This window comes from Cryptomeria japonica, chromosome 11 (assembly GCF_030272615.1).
Source record: "Cryptomeria japonica chromosome 11, Sugi_1.0, whole genome shotgun sequence".
Lineage (NCBI taxonomy): Eukaryota > Viridiplantae > Streptophyta > Pinopsida > Cupressales > Cupressaceae > Cryptomeria > Cryptomeria japonica.
The window spans coordinates 248,752,598-248,777,437 of NC_081415.1; the positions used below are offsets into that span (position 1 = coordinate 248,752,598).

General features: G+C 38.3%; 1 protein-coding gene across 1 annotated transcript in view; it reads left to right on the plus strand.

The window, feature by feature from the left end:
• Window positions 1-24,840, plus strand: part of LOC131040149 (alpha-soluble NSF attachment protein 2) — a 172,709-nt gene that overhangs the window by 67,233 nt on the left and 80,636 nt on the right. The window contains exons 4-5 of the mRNA XM_057973003.2: window positions 4,568-4,647; window positions 11,499-11,650. Of these exons, the coding sequence (XP_057828986.1) occupies window positions 4,568-4,647; window positions 11,499-11,650 (232 nt within the window). The remainder of the gene's footprint in view (window positions 1-4,567; window positions 4,648-11,498; window positions 11,651-24,840) is intronic.

The following is a 24,840-nucleotide window of genomic DNA, read 5'->3' on the forward strand; positions in this document are numbered from 1 at the left end:
CCAGTGAACTTCGGCAGCTTCTGCCTATTGGCCATTAATGGGGGTCGTGTCCCCAGAGGTGGCTATTTCTGTCGTGCACCTGCACCACTCCCCCTCGCGCCGGTGGTGTTTCCTGTTTGAGTGACTGGGGGTACGGTGTTTTGTACCCGTGTACTTGGTGTGATGGGTCCCAAGAGGGGGTCATGTCTGCCGTGTGCTTGTGCCTCCTCCGCACCTACGGTCGTACGGTTGCCCTCTCCTCAGTTCTCACCCTCGTCCTTTGTTTGCTCCCTTCGGTGGTCCTCCGTGCATGGTGTAAGGGATAAATTCCTGAACTAATCTCGGGTCTCTTCGACCAGATTTCTTCGTAGCCTTGTTTCTTCCAAAAATTCTTCGTAGCTTCTCACCCTACTGTGTTCTGGCGACACGTAGAAATATCCTTCGGCTTCTGCTCCCGCACTCACTATGACACCTCATTGGTTCCCTTAGGGCAACCCTTCGGCAGGTTGTCCTTCGGCAAGTTGCCTCAGCCTTCATGTACGTTCTAATTGTTGTTCCAGAATCAAGGCTCTGTGTGCGGCCTCCCACTCCTAACTTTGTGCCTACTTATTTCTATCCTTATTTAATAAGTTGGGCATTAATTCTCGTACATCTTCATAAATAGCAACAACACATAAAAAATAGAACACTTCTTTATTAATTCATCCTGTCGAATACAATTTATGTCAATAGTATGACACCATTATTATAGTATAGAATGTTCTTTATTCCTCCTAGAGGTTCAGGGTTCAATTTCCCCTTCGCCTCTTGCCAGCAACGATTGTTTTCTTCGTATTGTCGGAGGACCTGTTGGCGTCGCTCCTCACGGGCAATCTCCTCCAGGCAAGTTTGTTGTGCCAGTGATGCTTGTGCAAGCAACCGGGGGAGGTGGTTCATCAATATATTCACTGCAGGGCTAACTTCCAGTGCGGTCCACACGACACTTGTTGGGACTTCAGCCTCCATGGCCTCTCTTCGGACGTAGGTCTTGATGGCCGCCTGAAGCAGGATTGAGAATTCCCTCATTGCAGTGTCTTTTCCGTCGTAGAGCTCCGTTTGTGCATTGTCGGCCTCTAGGTTAATCTCACCAACGGGTAGGCCCATCGTGTCCGTACGCCATCCTCTCCTTCCTTTCCCGAGTATGTCTAGGCAACGGCACCAGATGTTTACCCCGTGGGGTGTGGTATTAATATTGCATATCAACACTTAGATAATAACCATAGGATAGAATAGTAACTAGGAACTCAGAGCAATGCTTCCATTAATGCCAAAATGTCTAGTACAATAATCATTCTTCCCTCCGTCTCCTCAACAACAAGTACAAGAGCATATATAAAGACACGGTCGAGGGTTGTGGTTACCACCTGTGGGGAACCGTCATGCAACGGACAACTACCCTCGACGACACTAACATACTTAGCCAACGTAGCTTATCAAGTAATACAAAGCCCATTTTACAACCAATAAATGTCACCAAATTCACCCAAGGCACAATATCTCCTGCATCCCTTATAGTGTTGAGATAGTGCACTTAGGAAGAATTTATCTTTGGTAGCCAAAAAACTTCACCAATAAATCAAAGGCCACTTTACAATTGTTTCTTTGGTCAAAAAATATTGTTGGTACATATTTTTCAAATGAAATGGCTAGTCCTTCACCAAATGATCAACCAACCTACAAATATAGTAATTGATTGATAGGACAGTTCATGTTGTTTGTTGTCCTTAGTGTAAGAACTAGTGGACAGGACTTATTTCTTTCCCTTCTATATCTTTCTACATAATCAAATCATTCTTGTAATTATCTTCTCTTTCAGTGTTTAGTTCCATTATAAATATTTGTAGACACACTTGTCTTAGTTCATTGGAGTCTAATTGATTGCATGGGAAACTAATTGGAGTCTGACTGATTGTATGTCAGTTAGAGCACTTAATCCCAACGCATTGCATGTAAGTTAGACTAGTTGAGGTGTATTTTGCATGCTTAGTTCCAAGGCTATCTGCATTTGTTTGGTCTTATCCAGCCAATACGCTTCCTTATATTTGTAAATATACTAATGAACATTACAGAACAATGTACATCAGTTTGGGGGGGTATTTAGTTACTGTCTTTGTTTGTTTTACATTTCGTGTTTAACTTATGACTGTTTTCAATCTTTTATGTTCATTTAAGATATACAAATTGATGTTAGAGAAAATTTCTATCCTTTCATTTTTAGCTAATAATTTAGGGATCAGGCAATTTGTCTCCTATTTTCGATGCTGAACTCTTCACTAAATATGTAATGTCCCCTTTTTGGACTGTCTTGTAATTTGCCCTGATTTCCACAAATTTCATATGAAGAGAACATAATAAATTTTAAAGATACAATTCTAGTCTAGAAACAAAACCTGTTTTAGGGTCTGTAATCAAATTTGGTAGCAATGCATATAATATATCAATATCAGAGATTTAAAGAAACGCACTTATGCCGTATAAGTTTGGTTATACTTTTATGTCTAGTACTAATCTCAAAGGGCCCCAAAGCAGCAAAGATGGAGATAGGGGATGATGTGGTACCCTATATGACATTCCCCTTTATCAGGCTATCCCTCCTTCCTACTTTTGAGTATCCTTGACCCCCAATAATCAACCTACATGGGTGTGTAGGGAGAATCTTGCAATAGGGTGTCCTTGCTCAACCCTTGGCCCAAGAGCGGATTCCTTTGTCCCACTTGGCCCATGCGTCCTTGAATGCCCATGGGTGGTGTACCTAGTGAGTCCTCACCATTCCCCCTTATTGCTTCCCTTCTACATCCCGATATGTTTAATTATTGTAGGTCTGTCCATTACCAAGTCATAGATATAGATATAGAGCCATACCTTACACAGTCACTATGAATATCTAAACTTATCGAAACATAAACCTGTTCATTCTGTATTTGTGTTTGTTATATTATGGATATATAAATTCTGCATATTGTTCTATTATGTATTGATATTCATCGTATCATTATACATGTCAAAATATATATAGATGTCTGCTTATTAAAACTGTTATATTCATTTCACATGTGCACAGAATTTCGTTAAATATTCATACCACTTGCTGTAGCTGCTTATCGAATAACCTGCCTGTGATACTGGTGTACTCCTTCATGCAGTCTCTTCTCATCAATTGAATCCCGTCCTTCCTCTGAGTAGCCACACCCCCTTCCTTATGGATGTAATGGATTGTAAAGAGGTGTCCCTTGCTAACCAATGCCCCTCTTAATTAATCCATGTTTGATTAATCCCTCCCTGGTGCTGTCTTAATTTATATTTTGTTATAAAGAAATCGCTCTCAGTTAGGCATCGATTGTTATGTGTAATTGTTATATTAGTTAAGACAATTTCCCAAAATGATTAAGGGTTGATCGAGTATCATGCCTGGGACATGACAAAATATCCTTTTTTCTGCACTCAACCAGTTTCTATTCTTGGTCTCTTATTGTACAGCAGCATGTTCAAATTTGAACTAGAATCCACAACTGCAGTCTTAAGTTGTTTGAAGAGATTCTTTGCCTGGCCTTCGGTTTGTGCTCTACTTGATTTTAAACAACCGTTTCAGCTTGAGAGTTTCTTCCTAGTATTTCATGGGCATTGTAATAAAATGGTAAATACATCTCATAGTCTATCATTCAGAATCTTTGTCACAAGCCAAGATTAATCTACTGGAGATATCAAGTGCATAATGGATTGAACTTAGTCTAGATTACTGCACTATTGGGCCAGATGAAAAAGACAAAATTAGATGGAGTCCCAAATTAGTGATGCATCATGATAAAAAAATTCAAGAGTTACTTTTCCGTCGACATAGTTATGAGAAGGTCTTCCTCTATCCCAGTTCTACTATTCTAATTGCTAATGTTATTTGTATTGTATTTAAAGATACTGTTGTTGCCTATCATATAAAGATACTGTTGTTGCCAGAGTTATTTGGAATTCTGTTGTCTTGTTCAGTTCTTTTGGTGGTACAATATTTAACACATTTTAAAAAAAAATTCTGTATATTTAATGCTTTCCACCTCCCACTATCATATGCGACCATCTAAATTAGAAGGCTTTTGAGTTAAATAAATTTTGCAAGAAACTCCTTGAACTTTTTTTGTTCATCAATGTTGTTTGTAACTTTGTAAATTGTAGTAGAAATCTTCAGTTGAGTTTGTTTTGGTATTTTGTGAATTCTGGTCAATTTTGAATCTTTCTTTGACATTTGTATAACTTTGGTGTCTCATGTATATTCTCTGCAATGGAAGAAATTTGTAGATTGTAGTATAAATTTACAGTTTTGAGCTTCTTTTGGTATTTTTTCGTATTCTGTTCAAATTTCAATCTATCTTTGACAACTCCATAAGTTTTTGGTCTCATGTATGATTTCTGCAACAGAAGAGATATTATTTAGGTCATTGATATGATTGGGAAGAATTAATTAGTCAACGTAAGGTTTCAGAATTAAAAAATTAATTAGTTTTCATGTGAATTATGGATTTATAATAGAGTTTTTACTTTCAACTTTTTGTTTTTACAGATTCTTTGAGATGCTTAATTTTGGCTGTTAATCACTTTATGGAAATTGGACGATTGTCAACAGCTGCAAAACATAATAAGGTAACGAGAAGGGTTTTTGATAAATATATCTGGAAACAACTATATACATGTTCACCTACGAAAACGGTGAACGTGTATATATGTGCTATTTGTCGTTTTCTCTTTAGAGAGTATGCTATTATAGTAATCTCTTTATATAGTGTGCCATTATAATAATTTAATCTCTAGATATAATTTGGTGGCATAATTTTATTATTTCTTATTTATGAAGAACTTGGGCCTTATTTTGTAAAGTAATATTGGTGAAGCATGTTTACAACTTAAAGATATTTTGTTAGTAATAGGAATTTTTTTTGAAAATTTCTGTATCCTGTTTTTGGATGTTCTTTTGAGTAGAAAAGAACGAGCATCCTTTTTACATCAAGTTTATGGGAAAAAGACACATGAATCTATACCTAAAGTGGATTGACATCATCACCTTGCACAAAAAATTAGAAAGTTAAAAACATTGGCTACTGGAGCATTAAGGATCTCAGATGAGCGACACTTAATTTTGAAGAAAGTTTACCTCATGATGTTACTTGAGGAGAATGGGTATAAGGAAAATCAAGCTAACAAATCATTTCAATATGCAAAGAAAGAAACAAATGAAAAAGAAGCGGACCAAGATTATAAATAAACATAAGGCTTATAGTTATTTATGTAATAACCACCCTCAATTCTTTTATAATTTTTTTGAGAAAATGCAATACAACACAAACATGCCAATAATGATATTTAGCTGTCATAAGTGACTGTGACAAGTTTACATGGGTGATATAGAATTTTGGTGATAACATTTGCATAGGCAACTTTGAAAACAACACCAACTAGCATGAAATAATCACCAAAGTACAACTGCAAAGTACCTTGTATATGGTGATGGAAAGGTGCTGGTAATATCCTGAAAGGGAATTATCTTGCTGATATCGATTTTCTGAGCAGGCCTGTAACTTATTACTGTGCTGGAAATGCACCAACCAGCTCAGGAAATGATCATAAACTACACCAAAGTGATCAAATGCATAAATAGCACCTAAAAGGACTCTTACATGGATCTGAATTTCATCATCACTTCAACAATGAGGTTGCAGGTCCAATTAAAAGGAAACAACAGTGGAATCCTTCATTAAAACTTCTCCAAACCCAAATAAAACTCCTTCTAGGAGTGTAAATGTGCTCCTCACACACCCAGCTTCTCCCAACATCCTCCAAATAGCAAGAAAATGAGGACCTAGCAGTCATGCACCACTGAATATAACGCTGAAATAACAAGGGCGACTAGCTCAAAATATTCATAACCCTCAAAAGTCTGCACTTTCTCCTAATGAAAATGTATGGAAATGTTAAACAAGGTCAAGGCTGCACTATTGATGAAGAAAAACCTTAGTTAACTCAGTGCTTCAGCTTGTATGCCTCATGCAATACCAGTGTTCCACGGGCGTTGGGGACGGGGGGATGCGTTTCCGGGATGGGGGGACCAAGGGCCTCAGTTTGGGGACGGTGGGGGGACGCCGGCGGGGGGGGGTGGCGGGGTGGTGGTGCTGATATAGATATACATATACATATAGTACTTGAAAAACTAGTTTGGAAAAGATGTATGACAGTATTACAGTATAAGAATTACATTTCAAATGAGACTATAGGAAATTTGAAATACTAAATCTAAATACCAAGGTTTCTTCAATGCTAATTGTGTTGTTATATGGAGCCTAATCAGACTCGGAGGTTAAATTTTCCCTACTTCTATCAACGCGTTTTCCCCCTATATTTTTCAACGGGGGTTTGGGGGCAGCGCCCCCAAGTTGGGTCAAGGGGCATCGCCCCTTGTGACTTCTGGTGTCTGAACGCTGTCACTTTTACTATTTTCTAAAGGCGTCAGGTGTTATTTTTCTATTGGCCCATGTCCAATTAGGCTTACCCCTTAACCCCCCCAAAAGTCACATGTTTATAAAAAAATGCTTTTTTTGTTTGCTTTTGACGTGGGTGATGAGAGATGTCTGGGCGTCTCCCCGTCCCTAGAGAGACGTCTGCATGTCTCTCGAGACATGGGGAGACGCCCAGACGTCTCCCAAGGAGACGCCCAAACGTCTCTTGGGAGACGTCGCCACGTCTCCTGTAATGTCCCCTTTTCTAGGTGACATGAGATGAGCAGGGGTTGACCTACCATTTGAGTTCCCGTAGGTCAACGACATGGTTAGGGAACTCATTCTGAGGGTCATGGAGCTTTGCAGCGGCTCTGTGAGATGTTTCGGACCTTCAGATGAGGTCTCCTATTTTTTAGGGAGAACTGGCAGTTGATTGAATGACCACTTGGGGGACAAAGGAGCAGAGCAGGATCCTTTTGAGCAGTTACAGGTGTTTGGAGAGAGGTTCCTACTTTTTAGAGAGATTCCCTACTTTTTAGGAATTGTGGCAGTTTCCATATTTGAGGTTCCACGGGACCATACCATGGTTTCAGTTTTAGGAAGATTGGGTGTGTTTTCTAGTTTCTAGGAGCATCCCTAGATTTTAGGGATGGGATTGCTAGTTGGCCCATCTTGTCTGGCATCAGTCACAAACAGGTGACAAAGTCAGATTCATGTTTGGTTGGTTATTTTGGGCTATTTTTGGATATATGGAAATATTTTAATATATTTAAATATTTCCTAAGTTAGCGTTTAAATAAATTAAACTAAGGCTATGTATATAGCCATTTCGGAGTAATAAGGGGTTTTTGGCTTCATCTAGTTTGATATGCCTATGTGTTATAGCTCGTTGGAAAGGTCTTGAACTTTGCTACATGATTCTCACCTCCCGGAGTCTTTTTGGATGCTTGAAGCTATTTATTCGCAATAAAGTGATATTTTTCTATAGTTTGACGCCATAATTGGGAAAGTGTCACTTTAATTATAAAGTGCAAGCTTTATTATTCTTTAGGGCTCGACTTGCAAAGGGAAAGGAGTTATAAGGAGATGTAAACCTAATTGATAGCATCTTTGATCATTTTGAAACTTGTGAATTTGGGAATTGCTCTGGAAGAGTGATTTTGGTCTGGGACGCAAACCCCAGGTCTGAGCTTGCTGGGACGTAGCCATCAGTAGGAGTTGACAGTGGATTTATCCAGGATTGCACAGAGATTGTCAGAGGTAGAAGACACATCTTCTTGTCCTGAAGATTCATCGTGCATATTGGGGGTTTCAACAGGGCGGCTAGTCTATTTCAGCTGGCACGTGATTTGCAGCAACTTCCACGCCTCCTTTGCAACCACGCCTTGTTTGTATGTTGGCTTGAAGGGTTGTATTCAACTTATTTGGTCTTCCTTGTTCGTTGCCAGTAATATTCCTCCATCTGGCATCAGTCCAGATTAAGAACAACTCCAAATAAATGAATGGATTCTTGTTGAATACAAAACTAGGTTATTTGCCTGGTATGATTTGCAGTATTTTCAGATTGCTTAAGTGTTCTTACATGTGAACATTGTTTACTGTTTTATTTCACAGTTGTTGCTATTTATCAATTACTTTACTTATAACATCAAAACCCAAAAAGAAACAATCCCTTTTTGCAACTTTTGTCTATTCTATAAGATCATTGGAAAATTACAAAAATATAGTATGTTTAATTAAGAATTTACAGCAGCAAGAACAAAAGGATCCATTTGGGATCTTTCATCTCCACGTCTCCTTGGGAGACGCGAAGACGTCTCAGCGTCCCGACAGCGCTTGGGTGGCGGTGGCGGGGGACGTCGCGTCCTCGTTCCCCGTCCCTGAGACGTTTCTTACGGGGAGACGTGGCCAAAAAGGGGGGGACGCGTCCCCGTGGAACACTGTGCAATACCCACCAAGTACCCTGTACAACTTGCAATAAGTGTGGTCAGGAAATATCCACCCAGAAAAACCTATATGGCCAACAAGGAATCAAAATGGCAGTATTAGTGAGGGAAGGTGATCTTCAAACCTCAACCCCTGCAAGAAATGGTTCCGCCAGTCCTGAATATGATACATCTAGGTCTGAAATGGTATGGCCAACGTAGAACCCTTCAAGAAACTATTCAAACAACTCCCAAAAAATCTCTAAAACACCAACACAAAAAAAACACCTAAAATCTTCATATCAAAACACTAAAAAAATCTTCATATTGAAACCCTAATCTGAAAACTTAATGAAAAAAAAAGGTGATTCCTGAGTAGGACCAATTCAAACCAGCTAGGATTGTTTTCCAAATCCAAAAGTAGTAATCCAATGAGGGTTTTCATCCTCTAGAGATTTAAGGAAGAACATGCAGGTTCAGTCCGACACCATATTGGTATGTGTACTCTTTATCATTTCCAGACTTGAGCCCTTACACCTCCTTTTATAGTTTTTTGGAAGGAATTTGCAATTAAAAAATAATAATCATCCCTTTTCCCTCAAAAATAACCTTCTTGAAATGATAAAAACATTTCAGGTGCAAAGACCCCCTTATTTAGGCGTCCAACTTTTAAAATACTTCATCACCTTTCCAACAAGCTATTACTCTAAGTTGTCTTTTTATTATTTCTCAACATTAAACAACATTAGTGAAATATTAATTTATTGTTCAATATATTGAAGATGTAGGATGATGATTGGAACCAACCAAGTGACTCACTAAAATTAGACTTGCTCTCCAAAAAATTTGGAGAACACCCCATGAATTTGAAGCCGCTTATGAAAACATCACTACAATCCATAATGCTAATTGAACTCAATACCATCAACGGAAATCAAGAAAGACTGAAGTTGCATCTTCCAAGAAGATTTGAGTTCTCCGCAACTCACCTAGAAGCTTATAGGAAAACTTGAAAACTGACCGAAAGCTTACAAACCAATATTGCTAATAATTGCAACATTACAATTTAGTATTTACCCTAAATAAAGAAAACTAGAGACAGAAGAGTGAAAATTCTAAGTAAAGAAGGTATTGAGGCCACTTTCCTATCGATTAATATTGTAAAAAGCAAGTTCAGCCAAGGATAGGTCTGGTCCAAGAATGAATATTGCAGTGTCCATGATATAGTGCTCAAGTGGAAGTCCATATATTGGATAAATGAGTAGATCCATCCACATGAGAATTAGAGAGCATGATCATAAAACTAAGCACAATATTTGCATTGGTGAAACATAAGTGCTGGTAAGGGAAGACTACTGATGAACATGTACTTTAGAGAAGCCTTTTTAAATCTTAGAGCACGTTAGCAATATTAGTAGGGATGGAGGATGGATGCTTGGCAACTCATGGATACCCTTAATTTAAATGATCAACATAACAATGACAATAATTGAAATAGTTGTAAGAAGAAATAAAATCAGAACAATAATAAGAATTAGTTTTTGATTTTTAGGAATAATAAACCTATTTTAAATTAAATAAAATTATAGGGCTGACCTTCCTCTATTATTAATCCCATCCTGTATTAATAATAATAATGACAATATCAATAATAACAGCAATAACAATAATGAAAATAATAGCAGTAAGAAGAAATGCTATAAGAACAATCAAAGTTGAAAAACTCGGGTTCGCCACGGACTCGGCAGCCCAAAAAATTGGACTCAGACTTGGATTCGGCAAAAAAAAACCGTAGTTTTACAAAAAAAAAGAAAAGAAATTAATGCATTTAGAGAACATAAGAGCCATAATTGAAATATTACACGTCATATGATCTCCAAACACTCAATATTTGAAATTTCATCATTCATACTCTAGTTTCAAACTTTAAAATGTATAACAGCAGCATAAGTTTATAAATGTTTACAAAATTACATATAATCATATGTCCAAATGTGAAAAACAACAATGATCAAATTAAAGAGAAGACTACATCTTCCTCTTCCCAGCTCTAGTGAAAACCAAGGGAGTGATAGAACTAGAGGGTCTAGTTCTAGGAGTCCGATGTGGCTTCTCCAACTCGCCAAAATTAGGTTGAGGGTAGCACCACTTGCTAGGGTTTGAGGGTGAGAGAGAGAGGGGTAGAGAGATAGGTCTAGATCTTGGGGGAGAGAGGAGAGAGTGAGATGGAGAGTGGTAGAGAGAGGGGATAGAGGAAGAGTGATAGGGAGATAGATAGGTCTAAAATTCGGGGCAGATAAAGTGAGTGAGAGAGCGAAAGCGAGAGAATGCTAATTGGAGCCTATAGATTACTGAAATTTGACTGTGTCTGAAAATTTACAAGATCTTTTGGAACCTAGAATTTGCATTATAACTCCTAGAGATCTGAAACCACTCTCAAACATCTTGCCAATATATACATGAAATATAACCTAAATGTTATATTTCATGTATATATTCTGATGAAGAGAATGAGACTGACTTGAAAAAAAAAGATTTAGATAATTTTTTGACGTGTACTTATCTCTTTTGCTAGGCATGTTTTTGTGCGTCACGAGTCTTTAAGTCGGACTCGTGTGAGTCCTTGGCACAGACTTGCGAGTCTTGTGCCAGGACTTGTTTGGACTCGGCTTGCGAGTCAACTTGGCCCGCCAATAGAATCGCGAGTCTTCCAACTATGAGAACAATAATAAGAATTAGTTTTTGATAATGAGGAATAATAAACCCATTTCAAAATAAACAAAAAAATAAGAATAAATAAAATTATAGAGCTGATCTATGTCAAATTATAATATTATTTCATCTTGCATTTAAGGAGCAAGAAGGGCAATCCAAAAACCACATTATTCAGCCAGTAATTTCCTTGAAAAGACGTCTTGGAGGAGACTCAAAGTGTCCGAATTAAAGACATTACACAATGGTGTCCACATACATGTTACTATGTTTAAGTCTGAAAATCTGAAATCTTTATCTTTTGAATGTTTATGAGGTTTTCTTGGTTGTGACTCTTCTTAAAAAATGGATATAATTGTGTTTGCAGGATATAGGTGAAATTTATGAGAATGAGCAAGATTTCGAAAAGGCTATGGAGTTCTTTGAGCGAGCAGCTGACCTTTATCATGGTGAAGAAATTAACAGCACAGCTAACCAATGCCGACTTAAGGTTGCACAATTTGCATCTCAACTTGAACTGTAAGTCAACCTTTTAACTAAATAGAGGAGAAAATTTAAACTTATTTGATGAACAGATTGTAAAACTACCTTGTTTTAATATACCAATAGTTTAACAAGGAAACAATATGAAAGAAATGTCATGTTGGTGCACCTTAACCCATAAGACCTTGCACGTTTAAAAATATTAAGACAAAAAATATAGAAAAATGTGTCCACAGAAAGACAAATCAAGCATAGTTAATCATTCGACTTGCAAATCTGGACTAGTTACTTGTAGGCATGTTGTGCATGAAGTTTCATCCCAACAAGAGTATTTGGTTCTCTCTAGTTCTTGATGTAGAGGTTGGAACATATGATGCTAGCTTAGAGTAGGTTTTTATCCCCATCTATCATCATCATCTTTTGATATGTTGCACATGAGAAGCAATAAGTTTTGTTTTTCATTTGGACATTAGCCTTCTATATTGGGATTATGTTTTGATTCCATGACACCTCTCTTAGTTCTCTGCTATTGATTGTTATAGTCTCAGATTTTATAGCCTAATCTTACCTTCAATCAAATATGAATTTTCCATAGAAAACAAATATGGAAAGTCATATGGGAGGTTTTGGTTCTTGTCATAAGATGTGGTTGGCTACAAAGAAACTGGGGTGCTAGGGCTATAATTAAAGTTAGCTGAACCATGGCCAAAGTTAGATAACCTGGAATGTAGATCAATGGAGCCAGTTGGCAACTTCAAAGTAGCAGAAGGAGAGGATGGGAGAGATTTGTGTTCCCAAGATAGGCCAACAATATGAAGTTAGGGTTATAAACTATACAAAATATGCAAGACATGGATTTCCTTAGACAATATGGATGCACTATTTTCCTTTCGAGCTGGAATCCAATTAGTCAAATTGAATGCAATATATCAGTTACATATCAAAGGAAACTCAGTGTTGGTTATTAAAATCATTCAAACAAAATTTAAAAAAAAACCCATGTCACCCTCAACAAAGACATGCTCAATAATTAACTATAGAATGGGAGAATGGAGTAAACTCTGCATAAAATCAGACTCTAGTAAAATATGAAAACTTTTAAATTTTAGACCAGAAAAGAAATTATAATTGTTTTAGTGACATGCTTGCTAATGAAGCTTTCAAATCACACAATGAGGGAAAGGTTAAAATTTTTAACAAAATTGATCAACTTTGAGCACAAATCAAACATTGAGTGCACTTACAGAAATCACTTTGCAGCGAAGTTTATCATAGATAATCAAACAATTTTTTTTCTTTCTTGAACCTCTCCTTTTTGTAATTACCCATTCCATAGGTTTTTGAATGATTTTTTCCTTCCAAAAAAACATTCTTTTGTCCCTCTATTGATGTGAAATAAATGTAATGTGGGTACATGCCGTGGTGAGCATATAATAGGGATTGATATGCTCAAATTAGATAAAATACACAACAAATAAGTGAGGTTTTATACAATATACAAGTTGAAAGGCTCAATTATGCCATGACAGCTACCACTTTCTAAATAGATTGGAGAATAAAGAGAATTGAATTCTTAAACCCATCCACAACTTGTTTGCTAACAACTCACAAGAACAACATTCAACCTTTAGAGTAGGATTTTTTTCATTCATCTTTATTACTTTTCATGCTTCGCACTACTCAAAATATTCGTAATTTGGATATATAAGTTCTTCAACTCTGAAACTATCAAATGAAGTGGCCTGACAACTTTTGACAATGCCTAGCAATATGTTCATAAAATTCAGGCAATGTCCCTAAAATTTGGGCCTTTTTAAAGTCAAGCCACTCAAGTTTTGTGGTCAGAAGGTCATTTTTAATGCTTGGACTTCTTAGTGAGTGCTTAACCCTCTAGATAGTCTTGTAGTTTGTCACTAAACAATGATGATTCATCAAGGGGAGATATTGGGGGAACTATCTTGTTGGGTGATATTCTCTCGCCAAACCAACATCCTCCTTTAGGCAATAAGTATGTTCTCCTAACAAATGAGGATGGCCAACCAATGCTCTTCATTCTAAAATTTATCCATATGAAATTTGTTTAGTCAGATGTATGCGTCCTTACAAAAGCTTCTCATAATTTCTTTGTTAGGTCCACTTGTCAAAATCTTGGTCCTTTTGATGTGATTTTCTTTAAGAAATTAAACTTTTTAACTTCCAGTTACATATGGTTTTGAAGATGGTATGGTCATAGCGCTCTACCTTGCATGAGGATGGCTGCAATGGTTTGTGTATTTTTCTTTTCTTTGATTTAATTCCTTCTAGGTGGATGCAAAACATTGTGTTGTGTGGATTACACTTGGGAATGATTGCTGTTTAAATGGCAGCATCAATGTTTATGTGCCTAATGATGGCCCGAAAAGAATTTATGTGGATCTCTTTCCAATTTGAGAGCAATCCCTTTGATACCCAACTCACAATCGCTCATTGTACGACTAAAGCACAAACTCTTGAAAGCTTATTAAAAGCTATTGTGCCAAGGGTGCTAAGATCTGAACTCACTTGTATGGGTTCAAAGTTGGTGACTGTTGACGTGTATTTTATACACAATCATACACAGAATAAAATACCCATAGGCATCTTATCCTCTCTTGAGAAAATAGTCTCTAACTGCTGAAGATTCGCGTAATGGATCAGTTAGGTAGACTCCAAGGTTCTTTTAGTAGGGTCTCTACGTGTGGACAAGCTTTTTAGTGGTATGATGTGATTTGCTGTTTCCTCCAAGGGGTCTTACGCATTCTAAAGCTCGAAGATTTTACTAAACTAAAAGGAACTTTCAAAAAATAGCAAAAAGATAGGGTTTAAAGAGGTCTAATCTAGCCTAACCCTATGAATGACTTAGTATGGACGAGATTTGGCAAGACTCAACCAACTTCAATTTTGCCATAAGATAACAACTCAATTGACATTAGTGCGATCTTCTAAGGTAATATAATGGTGTTCAATGCATCAAAGATCAAGGACACTACGACGACGGTACATATCCAAGACACAATAATGATTGAAGATTAAGGACTCAAAGTATTCTCCAGTCGACCACGCATGGCGTTCCTACAATCAGCAAGAAGCTAGTGGTTTGGATTACGAATCCTACCAAATATCAAATCTCACACTTAGTCTTTCAAATTAACAAACTACTTCGATTGAGCACGATTCAAGTGTATCAAACAACCATGAAGATAACTCAAGAAATTTGCAACAAAACACCATAACTTCAATATTTTATTGATTTCCAAGTCATCATGTACAACAATTGCTTGAATTTCTCTATTCAAGACTCAATCTTGCTACAAAATAAAATTGCTTCTAACTCTAATCTCTCTTACATCAACTATTGACTATTATCTGACTATTATTCTATTATCTATTATTAAATGAAATGAAAAATGGGGGTATAAATAGCATCCCCAGTTACAATGAAAGGTCTAGATTGAAAGTAAATCAATGGACAAGATCATGACACCTAAACCCTAATTAGGGTTTGTTACAAATGACCTCCTTTTTACTGAACAATATTAAATACATAGCCAAATATTAAATTCGGCACAAAAACCTAGGAGGTATCAACCAATGAGAAATAAGATGTCATGTCATCTGTAACAACCTTTCATCTAGAATCTTATTCCCTTTCCAATTCTCTTTCTTAGCATATGCAATGAATTTTGTCACGATTCCTTCGATTTCTGTGATTGGAATCTTGGGAAGATTCTTGATACTCTCTTCAAAGTGGATGACCTGATCGAATGCATCTAGAAGAGCTGCGTCCCAAGTAGGTTCAAGTTCCTTCGTTCTATCAATCAGGAGCATGGTGGCATACATCTGATCATACTGTTCATCTGTAACATCTGCGTCCTTGCGAAAGATGATCTTGATTCTATCCTCAAATTCTTGCATATCCACATCTGTCTCGACCTCGATCCTTCTGCCAAGAATGGTACGAAGTACCTCAAATACTCTGTCCTGGATCGGATTGATCACCTCCTCAACTTGACCACATCTAACACTGATGTCCTCGAAGAGAACACTCTTTATATGGAGTAAGGTTGACCACTGAAATAAACTGTGAGAATCACCTTCCAAGATCCTCTCCTGTGCTAAAATTCTTCTGGATGTATGTCTTATTACTTTCAAGACAGGAATGACAACGTCCTTGGTATGGGCAAATGCAGCTACTGTTGTCATCAATTTGTGGATTATCTCAAGAACTTGGATAGCTTGATGAATGATCTTCATCATCCTTGTAACAAACTCTATGGCCATTGTATGAGATCTATCCATCCAACTACATGTACGCTGGACCAGGTTCCTGAATCTTTCTGCTTCATTGATCGATTGAAGGGGCAATGCCTGCACTGGTGATCTAACTGGATCCTGACGTCCCAAAGGTTCATTGATGTGACTGAAATATGTCCTCCATGCACTGACCTCTCTCTCAAGCTTTCTATTCTTTTCCACTTCTTCTCTAAGCTTGTCCTTCAATGCCTCAAATGTGTCGGTAGCATCATCCATTGTCTGCTCTGCTGTGGATGGTCCTAACTCAATAGTCTGTATATCATAATCCTCTGCTAGGATCTCACCCTCATATTTGTCTGCTGCCGGTGTAGCTATCTGCAGTTTTCTGGATCCAGTCTCATCTCGAATCATCTTGGACATCTTTGTAGCCTTCTTCTTCTCTGTTATCACATGTGAACGTCCAACAAGGCTCTCTAAATCAATTGCACTGTCCTCGTCCTCTACGACGATCACCTTAGTCAATCTTTCCTTCAACCAATCTGGGATATTTGATCTTGTCTCTTGAACTTGAATCTCTTTATGCACTATTTCTTCTTGTCTGGGAGGAGATGTCATTTCATTGTCTTCTTTGTCTTCATCCAACTCATAGTCTTGGAGAGATCCATCTGACGAAACATGCTGTGCCTGTCCTTCCTCTTGTCTGTCATTCTGTACCATAGACTCCATGGATTCTTCTACTTGAATTGTTCTATTCTCTGATCTAGAAGAAGTACCTGGTGTTTGATCTTTGTTGGCACCTTGCTTTTTCTTGGAAGGCTCTTTCTTTTCTGATCTTTCCTTTCTCTTCGAACCTCTCGGATGGAGATTGCCCTCACTGGCACATCGAAGGCTACCTTCACCTGAATTCCTAGGATTAGGATTGCCTTCACTCACACTTGCTCCACCTTCGGCTGGTTTCTCTTCCAAAGTAAAAGACATAGCTATGCCTTGTTCTCTCAACTTCTGATGCTGAACGTCTACCCATCTGCGAGTACAAGACAAGACTGGTGCCATCAAAGCATCTAAATCCACGACCTCAGGCTCATTCCAATTCAAACTTATTGTTTTGCTTTCTCTATCATAGGAAGACTGGATGTGCCTGCCATTGTCCTGAGCTTGGTCGGCCACTCTGTAAATCCTGCATTTCCTGATGAAATCCAAAGGCAATCTAGAATGCATTTTCCGTTTCACTTCAAGATCATCTAGGAGGTTCATCATAAAATCCTCAATCTGATGCTCATGTCTAAATCTTCTACCGACCGTCTCCTCTAAATGTCCATGTGGATCAAAGCTACTTCTCCAAGCAAAAGATGAAAAAGAATACAAGGCTAACTCCTTCTCTGCGTCATCCATGGCTAAGACATTAGGACATACCTCAACTGAATTACCCAAAATAATAGGTACCTGAACTCCATTCTGATGTCTGTGTCTGAATGCCTTCATATATGCTGCCAACTGCCTTGTTACCTCAAGTAACACAATTCTGTCTGTCGGATACCTCGGCAACATGTATGGAGGTAAAGGACATCCATGCACTCTAATGTAAGTGAATTTGGGAAACTGAATGAACCAAGCACCGTACCTCTTGATGAATTCCTGGGCATCCTGAGATAATCTGTTGTGAATCCCTCCTTGCAACGTCCTTGTGATGTTCATCGTGAAGGTATCATTAACTAACTTGTAGTTTTTCCCTGGCGGATGATGCAAGTAGGCATAGGATTCACAAGCTCTGACCTCACCGGGTCCTCTTCCAATCACTCCTCTGTGAGGTAGTTCTGCGTACTCAACACTCCTGATCAAAGCATAGATGACGTATGAACTCATGTGGAAGGACTTAGTAGCCCTGAGTCTCCTCAATTGTACGTCGAAGCAATGGCTAATTATCCTAGCCCAATGTATCGTACCCTTTCCTTGAACAATCACCTGGATGAAGTAAAACATCCACTTCTCAAAATAGAAGGCATGAGGTGCTCCTGTAACTCTGTTGAGCATAGTAATCAAATCTCTGTATTCCTCCTGGAAATCAATCCGGTGCGGTGTGTTCGGTACCTTGCTTAGACGGGGACGACTCTTGAGTAGCCAGTTCTTGTTGATTATGCTTAGGCAAGCATCTGGATCATCATCGTACATTGACCTGGCGCCTTCTATGCTCTTGTATATCATGTCCCTGTGCTCTGGAAGATGGAAAGCTTCACTTATAGCTTCCTCTGAAAGGTACGCCAAAGTGTTTCCCTCATTGGACACGATCGTTCTGGACTGTGGATTATAGTGTCGGGCACATTCGATCATCAACTCGTGGCACTGAATAGCTGGAGGAAAACCGGCCGCCTTAATGATGCCACTCTCTATTATTCTCCGGGCGACAGGTGATGGCTTGCCAATATAAGGGACCTCTCGAAACTTCTTCGTGCTAAAGTTCCCCAAGTTTGTATCTCCAATGTTGCTCCACTTCGACACGATCTTGGTCTCCACTTCTTCGGTCTTCTGATCTTCTTTCATGAGAGCTGAGCGGCTGGTGGATGCTCCCGCCTTCGGGGTCGCCATACCTACACAACATTTCATTATAAGGACTAGATTTTGCAATGAATAACGTTGATTAGAGAGAGAAGTTTTAGGAAACGTCATGATAAGTCTCTAGAGTTATCATTTCCTAAAAAACAACGATGATTGAGCTAAGAGATTCAAAATTCAAAACTTCAAAATTTAAAATATGACGATCAACAAATAAAGCAATAAAATCAAATCGCCATACCTCAATAGAGAGCTAACTCTAGAATGCAAAAAGACAAAATTCGCCTAGGCAAAATTGAGGACGAATGATCATCAACGTTATCTCCTCAAGAAAATCCACTTCGCCACCTTGGTCTTCAACGTGATCTTCAATTTCACCTTTAGCGTGGTCTTCAAATCTTATCAAAATCGCTCAAATGAAGGTCTTCAAATATCGCACCACCTTTGATGCATTAACGCCACCTTTGGATTGAATGGAAATCGCACCCCCTCAAGCACACTTCGCACTTCCTTCCTCTTCCTCAATTCGCATGTAGGATAAGCAAAAATAATGATGTGAAAATAATAATTCTCACCCTCCATATATAGCGCTTGTATTGCAACTTACCCTCAAGGCCGACTTGATAAAATATAGCAATTTTGAATGATTTTTAAATAAAATAAGAAGGCCGACCTCCCTTAAATCAAGCGCTCCATGCGATTTTTATGAATTAATTAATTAATTATTAAATGCCTTACGTTTTTTAATTTGTAAATTTCGATCTTTAATAAAGGCAAAATAATTAATAAATGTCTAACGCCATATTAAATGCTAATTAAATTAGATTTTCAATTTTATCGAACTTAGCATTTAAGGAAAATTTGAATTGTTTATTTGGCGCCAAAATTATGAAAATGAAAGGGACGTACCTCATCGCCCTGGTCCCTTGGAGAGGGACAGGAGCGATCCACGATTTTGTCATGTTTTCAACGTTCATCTCCTTCCTTTCCACGTTCAATATCGATCACTTTGATGGGTCCTTCGAATTAGATCGTCTTGCATGTGTGCTTAAGTGCCTTTGGGTGTTCATCGCCCTGGTCCTTGTCCAAAGGACAGGAGCGATCTCCATGTTTTCACGTTCAATATGCATCCTTGATCTTCGATCTTTCATTGTGAAGCGAATATCATCCTTGCTCATTTCTTCTACGCTTGTTCCATTTGTTTTCATGAAGTGTTGGGACATTTAGAGGGATCATCGCCCTTGTCCCTTGGAGAGGGATAGGAGCGATCCATGTCTTTCTCTTTAATCTTGGCAACTTCTAACTTCGATCCTCGTTGTGATGTCTTCCAAACGCCGTCCCTTACCTTGTCTATCCTCGCCTTGCCTCGTCTTTGAAGGAATATGAGTGCATTTGATGTTCATCGCCCTGGTCCTTGTCCAAAGGACAGGAGCGATGTGAGCCTTTTAGCATGTTTGACGATGTTTGGACGTTCAAGACTCTTGCATGTGATCTTCAAAGAACGCCTTGGACCTTGTATGATCTTGTGAAGTCTTAACTTAGCACGCATTTGAAACAAAATTGAGAGTCCAAAGCAAATCGCCCTGGTCCCTTGGAGAGGGACAGGAGCGATATGGTCCCTATGTCCATTTTGATGATTATTTTACGTTTGAAATCCTCATGCATCACCTTCCTATCATACCATGGACCTTCTACAATCTCGCAAAACTTTGACCTTACGTAAATCTTGCATGAAGTGGCCAATATATCCAACATCGCTCTGGTCCCTTCCTGAGGGACAGGAGCGAAGTTCATCATTATGTGCTTGTTCTTGTTTGTACCAACTTGCAATCATCTTCATTACGTGAAATGATGTCCTTTCGACCCTCTTGGTTGCTCGAAACTTGATTGCCTTTTGAAATGTACGCCATTATAGAGATATCGCTCTGGTCCCTTCCTGAGGGACAGGAGCGATCTGGGTCTTAGAGTGTAAATCTCTTCATTGTGATGACCTTTAAGTGCTTATGCTCGATGAAGATGTCTTGAAATGTCCTTGCCACCCTCGTTCCTTGACTTAGATCGATTTCAAACTTGAGTGAAAAGCAATATATTCACTATATCGCCCTGGTCCCTTGGAGAGGGACAGGAGCGATCCATCTCTTGTAGCCTTCATTTTACTTTGTCAGGTTCCAAATTTATATTCAACGGACTCGTCATGCTCTACTCCATTCATCCATGCCTTGACATCGTTTGTAAGTTGGCAAGAAAATCATTTATACCAAAAATCGCTCTGGTCCCTTCCTGAGGGACAGGAGCGAACTGGACATTTTGGGACCCTTGTGGACGTTTTAAAATCTTCAATTTGTATTCAATGAGTTCATCTCATGCTTTCTCTTGCTTTTGAACGTAAACTTGCCTTGGTTTTTGCCTGGATTTTGCCTAATGAAGGATATCGCTCTGGTCCCTGGGGGAGGGACGGGAGCTATAAGGTACTTCGCCCTGGTCCCTTCCTGAGGGACAGGAGCGATCTCTGCATTCTGGACCATTTTCCTTTGTGTTAGCACTTCAAATTATATTCATTTGGTAAAGCATCTCCCTTTGGACGTCTTCAAATCATCAAGTCAACGAAATCTCGCAAGGACAAGGCAAAATTTGATTTGTAGCTCTGGTCCTTCACTGAGGGACAGGAGCGATTTTCCTCCTAGAGGCATTTCTGTGCTCATGAAAAATCTTCAATTTATATTCAATGGAAAGATCTCGCCGTTCTTCATCACTTACAATTCGAAATTTGTCTGGACTCTGCAGGAATAATGAGATATTTGGAAAAGAGCTCCCGTCCTTCACTGAGGGACAGGAGCGATTTTGCTCCTACAGGCCAAAATAACATGATTTTTCACAATTTAACACTTCACAAGGCAAAAACAAATCATTTCCAATGCCCAGGATCAAAGATCAAAAAAAGTCAAAATTTAGTCAAAATATTCAATCGGACAAAAATTCACACTTCTCTCAACACTTAGACAAATTTAAGCTCTGCATCAACATTCCAATTGAACATTAGACCATTCTGGCGAATTCATTGCATTCAAAATTTGCATCCTAGAAAAGGAAGCTCAAAAGCTCTCAAAAACGACTGGATTTTGGCCTGAAAAGACAAAAATAAAAACCCTAAGGCTTGACCCTAAATCCAGACAACTAACCGACTAACAAAATCCTAAAAACGAAGGCGAACAACGAGCAAAAAACAAGCAAAAAGAGGGGGTCCCCATTTGCGATGGGGCGATGTGTGAAATGGTCACAACAGTGACAAGACCACTAAGGAATCCTTTAAGTATTTTCACCTCAAGCATGCCAAGGAATAGATTAAAGACATCAACTCTCTCATGCACATAGTACTATGTTTCTTATGATATCCAAGGATTTTTGAATAATTAAAAATTTGTGTTTTAACCCCAAGAACACTTTGGAAAGCATGCCAATTCCTTATAGGAATTTCTTGATGTGATTCCTTTTAAGCTCAATTGCTTTATATAAAACCTTTGTGATTTTCTTCTCACTCTCAAGGAGCTCCTCTTGGCTCTTTTGTAAGCTTCCCAATTTGAGAGAAATCCCTTTGATACCCAAGTTCAATTGCTCATTGTGCAAAATAAGCACAAGCATTAAATTATTGAGAGCCATAATGCATGCTTAGACTTGATCTCACTTGCTTTAGCTCAAAGTTGGTGACAAGGACACTAAGGAATTTCTCAATTCTTTGTGCCTCAAGCATGCTGAGTAATACTTTAAAGCCATCAACCCATCAATTGTTCCCATAGGTATCTTCATAAACTCCTTGAGATATCCAAGGATTTTCTAGGTCTTTGTTTCAAGCACAAGAGGGCTTTGAAAAGTGTGCCTATGACTTGCAAGGATGCCTCAATTTCATTCCTTGTAAGCTCCATCTCATTTCTCAAAAGCTTTGTGATGCACTATTCACTCTCTAGAAGCTTCACTTGACACTTAAAACAAATGACCAATGATAAAGCCATTGGCCTTTGTGGCTTCTGGTGAGAGTTCTTTAAGCCACTTGGCAGTTTGCGGGCTTCGATCTTCCTTGGTTTTACAAGTGCTTCAAAATGAATCTTTGGGAACTATCATTAACAAAGACAATATCAAGTTCATTCGCGAAGCTAGCAATCTTGAACTCATTTATAGTTGGAGGCCTTTAACCCTATTGAATTTATTTGTTGATGTGTTTTTATGCATTTCATACACAGAATAAAATACCAAGGTATCTTATCCTCTCTTCAACAAAATCTCCTCAAATTCTGAACTAAGTGATCACGTGAGGTGACTCCAAGGTTCTAAATGTTAGGTTTTGACGTGTAGATAAGCTCAATGGTCAGATGTGATATTACTAGAATCACAAGGGTTACGTTTATTCTTGCAATCTTGCTCGAATGCGGCTGGAACTTGACATCTAATTGACTTGAAAAATTATAAAAATATTGAAGGTTTAGAGAAATCTAATCTACTCCTAAGATCAATGATAGCACCGTATCATGCTAGGATGGACACATTCCTTAAACTGAGCTTTTCTTTGCCATGTTGTCAACAACTACACAAAAACGATGCAATCTTCCAAGGGAATTTAAAGGTTTTCATATCATGAATCATTTATCCAAATATCCAATACACTGGTGCAACTTGAACGAACATATCCACAATTGAACATAGCACTCTTTAATGTTCATGCTAACTATGCATTGCAATTGAAAATCATCCAACCACAAATAGTATGAACCAAGGAATTATCAATATCCACAGATTACTCCATCACAATCAATGAAATTCATCTAACATGAGGATATAACAAGAAACCTTACAATATGTAGAAGAAACACCACTATCCACCATGAATTCAATGAAAAGGATGTTTATTTACAAGCTTGGCAACAATTTCTTCCTTCTGTTCTACTCTACTTCTAATTATTCACTATTGTCTATTAACCCCTTACAAATGAGAGAGTGGAGCCTTATATAGTGCTCTCAATACAATTGAATGACTTGGATGAAATCCAAATCAATGGCCAAGATTGAAAGATAGAAACCCTAATTAGGGTTTGTGACACCCATTATATAACATTTAATGCTTGACCAATGATAAAATTACATTAAATAGGACACATGTCCTTCATTGAACGCTGACCAATGAATGACAAGGTTAGGTACATTGAACTTTGTGCCTCCACATGTTGTAGTTATCCTCCTTGTTGGATGAGTCAAGTGCTTTGAATTTGGATTCCTTACTTAGAATGATGTGATTGGGTTGAAGATGACTAGGCACCACCTTAGCTTCTTACTCCTTGTAACTCATCACAAGTGTTTGTAATTCGGGTAATATCTCTTGATACTCAACAGTTCCAAGTGCTTGATGTGATGATGGTGGGAGATATTCCCAAATTACATCATCTTCTAGCTTTGATTAACTCTTCTGAAACTATTTGCTCTGGAGATGCATTCCTTCATTTTGTTTTTCATCTCATCATGTTTGGGAATCTTGAACTAGTTCTCTCCTTTGTATTGCGACGTTGAAAATGCAAGGTGTAAGTGTAACCCGTTTTCTTCTTGATGATACTTGATCTTGTCCTTATGATGTCGATGCTTGGTGTAGAACTCCCTTAATGTAGCATGTAACTTTGGTCGATCTTCCTTTGTTCACAATGGGCTTGATCATGATCCCCTCCTTGTAGCTCTAACTTGAATACTTCATGTATTGAAAATGATTCTTGGATTTCTGGAGGAAATTCAAGATTGCTTTAGCATCTTTTCATGTCTTAGTTCTAGATTTTTCTGCTTTGTGTAACTTGATCTGCTATGTGGTTGAACTATTCTTCATTGCACTGTAGAGTCCTTCATCCATGCTTGTCTTTGTATGTCTTGATGTCTCTATGGAATCCCTCATTGTTAAGCAACTCTTTGCATTATTGGAGTCTCTCTCATGATGATTGCAATCCTTGTGTTGTAATGCCCTAAGTCCTCCATCCTTGCATCAAAACTTGATGTTGACATATTCCACTTGCTACGTTGAGGTGTTCTATTTCTTTGATTCACCATCATTCCTTCTTTCTTGGATCTTCTTTTCATACTTGAATTCCTTCTCATTACATTGTTGTCTTCTTTGATGTTTCAAGTGTGATCTCTCCATGTGATTGATCTCCTCGATCCCTTCATTTCTGTAGCATCCTCACATGCTCCGTTTTATATGATTTACTTCTGGCTTCAACCTGAAAAGAGCATGAATATAAATCAAGAACTATGTAAATAAAGTGCTCCTTACTGTCCTAAATCATGCTTTCAAACCTTAACTTAGATCTGGAAATGACTGTTTTTCACTTGGAAAATGTTCTCAGTTCTGATATCATGTCTGATTTTACTGATTACAG